Source organism: Microtus pennsylvanicus, chromosome 6, assembly GCF_037038515.1.
Source record: "Microtus pennsylvanicus isolate mMicPen1 chromosome 6, mMicPen1.hap1, whole genome shotgun sequence".
Lineage (NCBI taxonomy): Eukaryota > Metazoa > Chordata > Mammalia > Rodentia > Cricetidae > Microtus > Microtus pennsylvanicus.
This window is the reverse complement of record NC_134584.1, coordinates 45,474,659-45,485,690: the sequence shown is the minus strand read 5'-3', so window position 1 is coordinate 45,485,690 and position 11,032 is coordinate 45,474,659. Positions and strand designations below refer to the sequence as shown.

The window sequence follows — 11,032 nt, the reverse complement described above, 5'->3', positions numbered from 1 at the left end:
CCAAGTTGTTTAAATAAACAGAAACTGTAATAAGTCAGAACTTTGACACTTCAGGAACTCTGATGGTTCTGGAGATCTATCTGCCTGTGAGTCTGTTTCAGCATCTCTAGCTGGGAACTGTCGTTGTCTTCCTTGGCTTACTGTCTTATAACTCCAATCTCTGCTTCTGTTTTCACATGACTGTCTTTCTTGTGTGTACGTATCTCAGTAATTTTACGTTGTGTTTCTGCCAGTGACTATGTCTAAACTTCTTTTGCTTCCCAAGTGTACACACAGTACTCACTCATGTCATTGTATTGGATTGTGTGATGATCTAGAGTAAGCTTATTCAAACTTGATTACAACTGCAGAGATTCTATTTCCAAACAAGGTCATATTCACAGACCAAATGAATCTTTTACCCATCTGGTGACACAATTCAATTAATAAGTGTTATGAAACTTTATGTAAACAGTCTGGAGATGAATCTCGTTATGAACAGTGAAGGTGAATATTGATATACTTCAGAAACCAATAATATTATTTTAGACGCTTCAATTGAATTATAATTTGCAAATCAGTAATATCACCATTTGAAAGCTAGTATAACTGTAGCATCTTGGGTACCACCTTAGACCCACTACAAAAAATCTGCACTTCGAAGTAATTTTTCTGTATGGTTTGTTTAAGAACTAACAGGGGCTTGAGAGATTTGCTCAGTGATTAAGAGGTCATACTGTTCTTCTAATGGACTTGATGTTTGTTCCACTCAGCTCACAACTGCTTGCAGCTCTAGCTTCATGAGAACCCAATACCTCTGGCCTCTACCAGCACCTTCATTCATTTTTGTATTAACATGAATGTATGCCACAAAAATGAGCAAAGAAGAAGAGGAGGAGGAAAAAAATATATATAGAATGCTAGCAATACTTATATATGATATAGAAGTGTAATCATTCAAGAGAATGATAAATACTAAATTTAAGAGTAAATATAATTCTAATTGAATTAAAACTATTTTTATTAAGCTTTTCTTAAATACATGAATATTCATTACATCATTCCTCTCAATTTTGTAATTTGTATGTAATGCTTAATAAAAGGGTAGAAAGTAGAGCCTAGGGTATTCAATATACTTGAGCCATTCCCGGATAACATACTAGACACTACTGCTTACATAGAACAGGTGACTTATATATTATGCTAGTATTTCATCATCATACGTGTTGTGTTTGGGAAATATTGTGTCCTAAAGGAAATATTAAACCAATGCATTGAATCATAGATTTTATATGAAAAAAATACTTGCCAAAGGAAATAAAAATGTGGGCATCCTCACAACTTTAAATAAACAGAGTAAATAAATTCTTGCTTTAAGTAATTATTTGACTGAACTGAATTTCAAATTCCCTCAAATTAACAAGTAATAATGTTCACATCCTTATAATTATCATTTCAACTATGCTCTTACTCTTTCAAAAGTGAACAATGAAAATATTTACGGAAATATTCTAATTATATAGTATTCTTCAGGAATTAAGATATGAAAAATATATTTATTAATACTAATTATTATGAATCTGATAATGTCTAAAAGTGAAACTCTATCTTCAATATTTTAGTGGGTTTTTTAAAAAGTATTTCTTTGGCAGTTATGCATTTCAAAGGTTTATTTCATGTTTTGTTTTTTTTTTTTTTTTTTTTAATTTATTTATTTATTAAAGATTCCTGTCTCTTCCCCGCCACCACCGCCCACCTCCCTCCCCCTCCCCCAATCAAGTCTCCCACCAGCCCGAAAAGCAATCAGGGTTCCCCGTCCTGTGGGAAGTCCAAGGAACCCCCACCTCCATCCAGGTCCAGTAAGTTGAGCATCCAAACTGCCCAGGCTCCCACAAAGCCAGTGTGTGCAGTAGGGAACTCAGGACCGCGAGGGGTGCACCCACACACTGAGACAATGGGGATGTTCTATCGGGAACTCACCAAGGCCAGCTGGCCTGGGTCTGGAAAAGCCTGGGATAAAACCAGACTCTCTGAACATAGCGGACAATGAGGACTACTGAGAACTCAAGAACAATGGCAATGGGTTTATTTCATGTTTTGAAACAAACATAGCAGGGCCCTGGGGAAAGGGCAGACTCCTTCTCAACACCAAGTATTGAACTTTCATTGGCATGTTTGTTTTTCCTCTTCAGTAAATCCTGATTTAGGCCAAGAAGCTCCAAAATACAATGATCATATTTTTTAAATCCATTTGTATTTTACCTAGAATTTCCTGGAGAATTCCTTAATAACTACTTTAAGGAATAAAATAAAATAACATCCACATGGAAAGTTGTCTTTATAATGGAGTCTCATGAAACAGGACCTCGTAGGTTTTGTTTTATAAACTGTTGTTTTCTCACTATGCACACATATTTCTCATTCTGAGAAATTATCACCAGAGAGACAATTAATGTTATTACTCTGCATCACTATCAAATTTTGTTGACGGTTACCTTGGGGTAACGAAGTGTATTACATCATGTTGTCATCATAGGTCTATCATTGCAGCCATTTGATTGTTTAGCAAACAACAAGACCGCTGTTTTGTGCTTTGCTACTGAAGTCTCAGGTCCCTTCTTCTGCCACCAGAAGTACATGGCAGGAAGACAGAAGTGAAGAAATGACATTCCTAGAGGAAGACAGATGGTGAGGTTTAACACAAGAAACTTTACTCAGTCTTGAAAAACCTATTTTTTTGTTTATTTGAATTTCTTATAAATTTTTAGTAATAAGAAAGCCTTAGTTCTCAGATATCTAAACAAAATTTCTTGTCTAAATCTTATTTTTCTAATGATTTCCAGTCAAAACTCAGAGTTCTGGAAAAATATAATTATCTTACTACTTTGGTATTTAAGGATCAGAGAACATTAATTTAAAGTGGTATTTTTAGCTTCAGATAATCTATCCTGTGTCAAAGAACTAAACCATTTTTCTTTTCAAGTAGGAACTTTTAGAAATAACTTTTGTAAGTTGGTTTTCAATTAGTCAGCATCTTCTCTCCTTAACCAAAGATCTAGCATAAGTAGAACATGCTGTTTAAGCAATTACTGATGAATCCCAACTTCAGCTATGATTACTGCAAAGCTTAAACAGAATCTTTTTGTTTTACATGCCTTGTCAAAGAACTACCTCAATATGCTGGGCTTGGGTCAAATTTCCATGAAAATGTTAAAAATAATTTCTCTCTCATAAAGTATTTCAGAGAATTTCCTCATGATGGATGATATATCACACACAGATCTATAACCTGACAAGTTCTGCCTTGTTTCTAGTAAATTCAAGCTAGGAATAAAAGCAGAGGGATTGGTATTGTTGTCTGGAGATCATATCAGTCATAGCCGTTATAAAGCAAGCTTTTCCCTGTGTTAACTTCACAAGCCTTGAAGAATGAGTTTAAGTCTGCTTGGAGGATGCTCCACCATTTAGTCAATCCCATCTCATCTTCTGCATCACTTCAGACCAGATGATGGTGATGGTGATGATGATTTTCTGACTGTCTCAGTACAGGTCCCTGCTTGGTCCATAACTCAATAGGCTAGACTAAAACTCTACACAGATCGGCCTGCCTCTACCTCCAGAGGGAAATGCTGGGATTAAAGATTTGTAGCTACCATACCTGGCTAGCTTCTGCATCTCTTAAGAGTTAAACTTAGAAGAATGAGCCAAGTGTGAGCATGGAGAAAGGCAAGACTACTCTGTTTTATTATATTATCACAGTATTATAAGTTCAACAGAAATCATGTATGCATAATTATTAGCTACCTAGAAATTGCAGGACCATAGCACTGCACATCTATTATTATTTTCTTCCTATTATCTGGAAGAGTGTCAGCAGATCTCCTAAAATTTAATAAATGAAATGTTTGATATCGCATGGTCGTTCATTTGAAGACGAATATGAACTACTTGGGAATTTCCTAAATATGGTGCATGTTAATCATGGTACACTCTACCATATTAAACACGCTATAATCTATCATATATATTAATGTAGAATGGCAAATCCCAGACTTCATAAACATGAACTCCAGAGTCAAAACCTTTTACCTTTCTTGGAAGGGAAAAGTAAGTTTGTTAGCTGTTAAACCATCTAGCATCCAGTACATAAAGGGCCGCTGCTTACTGACCTGTCTCCTGATTTGATATTTACACATTTGAATGTTTGTTACACATTTACATATGCTAAATTTGACAATTCATATTCACTTTGGTTCTTGATAAGTTTTCTTATCAAGATATGTTTTCTCTTTTAATATACATGTTTCTTCTTTTACTCTGTACTCTTTAAAACATTTTTAAAGTTTTGTCTTTGGAATTTTTGGACTTTAAATGTCTGTTATAATCTCTTCCGTTGCAACTTTTTAAAATAAACAATTTAATTCTGTATTTGTGAGAGATTTTTTTATTAAAAAAACTGACATGTACTCATGTTTACAAAGAGTTTCTCAGAGTCTGCCTTTTGTGCGCACTCATCAATCTTTTTTCAGTGTTTCTTATGAATCACCACCCATGGCAGCTTCGTTGTTTTGGTACGCTGAAATGATTGAGTGGGAACCGAGTCCTGGTCAATCTGTCTCCAAGCACACTGCCTGTATTGTATATGTCTGCTCAACTAGACTTTCTTTTATGCTTTAGTGATTGTTCTCCTTTTTGATCTTAAGAACACAAAACTCTAATTCCAAAGCTCAGACTTAAACACAGCAGTAAAACCACTGAACTTTGTAGTGGCTCTGACTGTTATCTAGAACTGGCTGCTGTGGGAACTGCATTCTACACTTCTCCACTTTAGATATGTAATTAGAATTTATAAGTTTGTTGTGTTTATTCTGATGAATTGGAATTTCTACTCTTTGTGTTCAATTGGGAACGATTGTTTTTGTGACCCTCCCCCAAAAGTTCAAAACAAACTCCTAGAAGTCTCTACTTTTAGTATTGTCATTTTTTTTTAGTATTGGAAAAGGTTATGATGTCACCCTCCCCCAAGAAAACATGTGATTTCTGTAACTCAGGATGTAGCAACACAAAAGTAGGTCCAAAAAGTAGGTCGTCTTGTAAAGGGACTTTTTTTCCTATAGAATTTATGAACTGATATGTGTCTCAAGTTTTCAAAGGGCGCTAGGTATAAAAGCCAAGGAAAAAGAAAAAAAGAAATTATTGAAGAAAGTATTTAAAGTGACAGCATTTAATGGTTGCTTTTCATTTTGTAATATTCTTTCTCTTAGAGTCTTTGGGTTTCCTTGATACCGGCTAATTTCTTTAAGACAAGCGTTTCTAGATGGCGCTCTGAAGCACTTGCCGGAAGGTGGCGGCATAAGCAAGCCTTATTGCATAGAACTGTCCCAGGTGCTGAACCCAATTTCAGAGAGACGCATGGCTGCCAGAGACAAGGGTCTCCACCAAGCTATCCGGAGATTTGCAGCCTGGTAAGGGAGATTAAAGTCCGAAGTTCGTAAGAAATGCAGGTCCTTGTTTACAACACACAGACAAACATTTCTTTCCCCAAATTTAATAGCTACAAAGCTATGGGAGGTGTTAATATCATTGAAATGACGCTAGTAATGGCAGCAGAAGTGTGTGTGTGTGTTTGTGTGCGCGCGTGTGCGTGTGTGTGTTTAGAATACACACCTACTTGAGTTTCTTATCTTCTCTTTGAGACCCAGCTGTTTATCAGCTTTTGTCCTTTAACGTGTCCTTTATAATATTTTTTTTCTTTCCCGGGTCCACAGGATAATAGGAAAGAATCCTAGACTATGATGTTAAATGAGCCCGTATTATTAGAAGAGAAGACCCGCACTCTCAACTTAGTGATTTAGAGGGTTACCCAGGGCTGCCCAGCTTTCCAACCTTCGGGCTTCCTGTGTCTGTTCCCTTTTCCTGTAACCATACGGTGAAACTGGCTCTATTTAAGAAGTTGGCAACAGTAAAGGGAATGGGTAGTGGGGGAAGATTTTTTTCATCTCCCTCTAGTTTGCAGGGTAGGAGGCGGAGTTTGATCTGTGAAAATATTGGTCTGACTAGCGGATCGGAGTGGGTATATGAAGTGAGTTCTGAGTGTGTCGACTCAAGGCGCTTGTCTAGAGGGACAGGAGGGCGGGGACCCAGAAGAAGGAGGCACTCAGGGCTGGGGAAGTGTTGGGTGGTGGTGGGGGCTAGCGTGGGAGGAAGGGAGACTAGCTGTCTGAGCGACACATAGAGGAATAAAGAAAGAGAGGTAAGAAGGAAAAGGGAACTGAAGGAAAGGCAAGTGGGAGGAAGCCGGGAGAAGGAGGCTGGAAAAAGAAAAAAAAAACTGGCAAAGTCTAGAGAGAGAGCGGGAGAGAAGGAACTAGGAGATGAGGGTCACGGAGTGACCCCGGAGGATGGGGTTTCTGGAATGCGAGACATCTGAGATTGGAGACTGACTGCTAGTCGGCGGAGTCCAGCTCCCGCAGCTAGTTGGGCAGCGACAAAGTGAAATGGACAGCGTGAAACAGATGTTCCAGCCACATCTCCACCACCCAGAGATTTGGAAGCTGCTCTTAGCCCAACTACAGTTTCCTAGCTGGAGCCTCTGAGCGCTCGGGACCGGCGGGAGCCAAGCGAGAGAGTGCGCCTGGAAGCTGCTCCTCTCAGACGCCTTCGCCAGAGCTGTAAGAACTTCCCGCTACAGTCCCTTGATCCCCTCCCTCTGAAATTCCCCAGAAAAGAAGGAAGACCCTAGGGGGAGGGGCGAGGGAGATCCCCTTGCAGCTCTTTCCCCCTCCCTTCTCCAACCCCACTGGGCGTGCAGGCAGGCATGGATATGTTCAGTCTTGGGGAGGGCAACAACACCACATCGTCCCAGGAGCCCTTCGGGACAGGCGGCAACGTTACTGACATCTCCGACGTGACCTTCAGCTACCAAGTGATCACCTCTTTGCTTCTGGGCACGCTCATTTTCTGCGCGGTGCTCGGCAATGCCTGCGTGGTGGCTGCCATCGCCCTGGAGCGCTCCCTCCAGAATGTGGCCAACTATCTCATCGGCTCCTTGGCGGTCACCGACCTCATGGTGTCAGTGCTGGTGCTGCCCATGGCTGCTCTGTATCAGGTGCTCAACAAGTGGACTCTGGGCCAGGTCACCTGTGACCTGTTTATCGCCCTGGATGTGCTGTGCTGCACCTCGTCCATCCTGCACCTGTGCGCCATCGCGCTAGACAGGTACTGGGCAATCACTGACCCCATAGACTACGTGAACAAGAGGACGCCCCGGCGCGCCGCTGCGCTGATCTCGCTCACTTGGCTCATTGGCTTTCTCATCTCCATCCCGCCCATGCTCGGCTGGCGCACCCCGGAAGACCGCTCGGACCCCGACGCATGCACCATCAGCAAGGACCACGGCTACACCATCTACTCCACTTTCGGAGCTTTCTATATCCCGCTGCTGCTCATGTTGGTTCTTTATGGGCGCATCTTTCGAGCCGCTCGCTTCCGGATCCGCAAGACTGTCAAGAAGGTAGAAAAGAAGGGAGCGGGCGCCAGTCTTAGTACATCGTCAGCCCCGCCCCCCAAGAAGAGCCTGAACGGACAGCCAGGTAGTGGGGACTGGAGGTGCAGCTCTGAGAACAAGGCTGTGGGGGCTTCATGCGCTAATGGTGCGGTGAGGCAGGGTGACGACGATGCCACCCTGGAGGTGATCGAGGTGCACCGAGTGGGTAACTCCAAAGAGCACCTGCCGCTGCCCCGCGAGTCCGGGGCTACGTCTTATGCCCCTGTTTGTTTGGAGAGAAAAAATGAGCGGAATGCTGAGGCAAAGCGCAAGATGGCCCTGGCCCGTGAGAGGAAGACAGTGAAGACGCTGGGCATCATCATGGGCACTTTCATTCTTTGCTGGCTGCCCTTTTTCATTGTGGCTCTGGTCCTGCCTTTCTGTGAGAGCAGCTGCCACATGCCTGCGTTGTTGGGTGCCATAATCAACTGGCTGGGCTACTCCAACTCCCTGCTCAACCCCGTTATTTATGCTTATTTCAACAAGGACTTTCAAAACGCATTTAAGAAGATCATCAAGTGCAAGTTCTGCCGCTGATGATGATGATGATGACGACGATGATGGTGGTGATTGTGTTGATGGAAAAGGAGGAAGACGGGGTGGGCTGAGGGTTTACAGGACCCTCCCCATTCATTCAGTATCTCAGCCCTGGAAGCAACACCTAAGATAACTTGCTTTTCTTATGATATGCAGCTTCTTGGCCCATGCTTTCAGATCTTGCTCTCTCTAATCCTTTTCAAGGGGACAGTGCTCTTTGCAGAAACCCTAGCCGCCTCCTAGAGTCCATGAGAAAAGTTATTGGCTCGGTCTTTGGCCCTAGGATCAGTTTTGATAGTTGCAATAACCTTTTCCCTCTTTGAAATTAAACCTCGGTGGTTCAAGGTAGAAAATCCAAACAGAAAAAAATATAAACTGCATGGACATCTTCCATGAGAACTGCCACCCCTTTGCCCTACTCTGGAACTTTGAGGCTCAAGACTTTGCTTGTTTGCCCCTCCCTCTTGCTTCAGAAGCCTCTACTCCCCTTTGGGTGTCAACCCTCTTCTTTGAGTCTGGCTCCTAGGCACTCACTACTGCTCTGAAAAAGCAGATGGGACTACTTTGGCCTATGGTGCCCAGGAAATCCCTGCCTTGCTGTGTAGCACATATGCCCACTCCCCAAACCCCTGCACAGTGCCCACTTTCTGTGTTTTCTTGAATTCAAAATCAAGTGGTAAAGGTTTCTGTTGGAGTGGACTTTTAAGTATGAAGCCTTGCCAGTGGGGATGAGCCGGGAAGGTTTGTGGATGGTTTCTCTTCTTGGTGTCAGCACTCACCAAAGAAACTGACAATCAGACTGTTTGCAGGCAGACTTTTATTTGTATACTTTGTTGGCCTTTCTATAAGTTCGGGCAAGGCCACGTGTCTACTACAGGAGGAGCTCACTGCTGGCCAGGAAGGGCGAACTGGGGACGCTGAGATGCCAGGGATGGCATGCGGCACGCGCCCCACCCTCCCTTTGGTTCCTGGCGGGGACCTCCTCTAGAGAGCCCCAGGTTTGCAGCATCCAAGTTCCTCTGCCTCACCTTGCCTACAGAGTTCAGGAGCTGGTAGAGAACTGGTAGAGCTGGTAGAGTTTGTGTAAGAGGGAGGAGGAGACCTTGCACCAACCGCAAGAGACCTAGAAATCTCTGTGTGGGTGTGGGGCATGCGGAGACAGGAAAAGAGCAACACCTCTCCGAAGTGCTTCCAACTCCCGAGGCATGTCCCGAGGAAGCTAAAAGGGCAATTTTAACCATAAGATGCAAATTTTCTCAATCCACCTCCTCCCCATTTCGATCGAGGAAAGTATATTCCAATAATGCCTGGATTTATTCTCCCAGACATCCCGGGCGCATACAAAATTAGCAGAATTCTGGGCTCTCATTTGAAGGGTTTCAACATTTCACGATTACTTAGGATTGTGATCTCAGAGACAGATACCTAAAGGAGACCTCAGAGGATGGATGAGTTAGAGGGAGCTTTTCATGGAGTCTCAGGATCTAGAGGATTAATTTATCCCTGGCTCTTCTACCCCAGAGTTCTGTGGGGAAAACCGGATTTGTTTGTGCCCTTTTAATTTGTGGAGCGTTTTTTGCTTAAGCGTTCTCTCCCTGCAGTTATTTCTGGAAAATTATTTTGGTGCTTCCTTTGAATGTACATTCCCAGCTACGTGAGAGGGCAACAAGAGGTTTGTGTTACGTCTGAAGTTCGAATTTTCTGTTGAGTAATGGTTTCATTTCCCAGTAATGACAGGGAGTTTTCTCATTTCCCTTCCCTTCAGTTGTTTCTTTCCGATGTCTGCACCTGCTATTTTAAAAACCGTGGTGCATATTTTCATTGCCAAAATTGTCGGTGAGATGTCTCCCTTGTGTTTATAAGTAGGGTGAAAGGACTGAGGGGTCACACGGCACGAAGCCCAGGATTTGTTTGTCAAACTGAACAAAGCCTCTACTTGGCGTCTTTTGCTCTACTCCAGAGAGGCAATGAGATGGTATCACACTGTAAAAGAACCATTTCAGACCTTAAGCCTGCTGGATGTCTGCATGTGAGAGGCTGGCTCCTGGGGGTCTGTGGAGACAATACAGGATACAAGGCGCTTCTCCAGTACAAATAGTACTTGTTTGCAAATTAAAAAAAAACATTTGCACATGAAAATTAAATAGGAGTATATGACCAACCGAATTGTTTTTCTGTATATTTTACTATTTTTAGAACAGATTCTTTATTTGAAATAAATCGACCCCCAAATTTCAGATCTTATACCAGAAACCACGTCTTTTAACTTCTGGTTATTTGTATTTTTTCCCCATAGGAATGTTTGGCTATGATGGGGGTGGGGTGGTATTTGCTCCTGCTGTCGTGAGAAAAAGACTTTAAACAAGACTGGAAAGGGAACACCAACTGGAATATAATTTCCAATTAATAGAGAAATCAGTGCAACTGCTGCACAGCTCTAAAGAACCCCAGATGCTTGTTTTATTTTAAAATACTTGTATTAAGGTCAAATACTCATGCACAAAAACTAGCCCTCACTTTTCCTTGTGACAATAAAGGACTTTAATAATGGCAATGCTGAAATAAAGACCAGTAACCCATGTATCTTTATTTATTCAGTGTCTCCATTTGTGTTAGTTGTATTAATACAGAATAAAGGTGAAAATAGAGTTGATCTTACGATTCAGGTTAGGGAACTGCTTTTGTTTTTAGACAGGGCCCAGCTATGTAGCCCTTGCTAGCCTGGAACTTTCTGTGTAAGCTAAACTGGCCTTTACCTGAAGAGACCTCCTTGCCTCTGCTCCAGAGTTTGGGAATAAAGATGTGTGCCACCATGCTTTCTCAGGTAAGAAATTTAACACTTAGAGAAACCACCACTTTTGGACAAGTGATTTCTCTCTCAGTCTCTCCCTCCTTCCTTTATTTCTTAAATTTCATTCTATAAATAATAATTTATTTCATGCATGAAACCATGCACTTTTCTATGACTAG

The 11,032-nt window shown here is 42.1% G+C and overlaps 1 protein-coding gene across 1 annotated transcript; it reads left to right on the top strand.

Moving 5' to 3' along the window:
- The first annotated feature begins 6,127 nt into the window (after positions 1 to 6,127).
- Positions 6,128 to 10,643, top strand: Htr1a (5-hydroxytryptamine receptor 1A). The gene has a single exon (XM_075976121.1). It carries the CDS (start codon positions 6,797 to 6,799, stop codon positions 8,060 to 8,062), a length of 1,266 nt encoding a protein of 421 aa, XP_075832236.1. The 5' UTR covers positions 6,128 to 6,796; the 3' UTR covers positions 8,063 to 10,643.
- Positions 10,644 to 11,032: the final 389 nt, after the last annotated feature.

What these genes read in the sequence shown, in the direction of transcription:
- Htr1a (XM_075976121.1), top strand. Translation starts at nt 6,797, where the DNA reads ATGGATATGTTCAGTCTTGGGGAGGGCAACAACACCACATCGTCCCAG.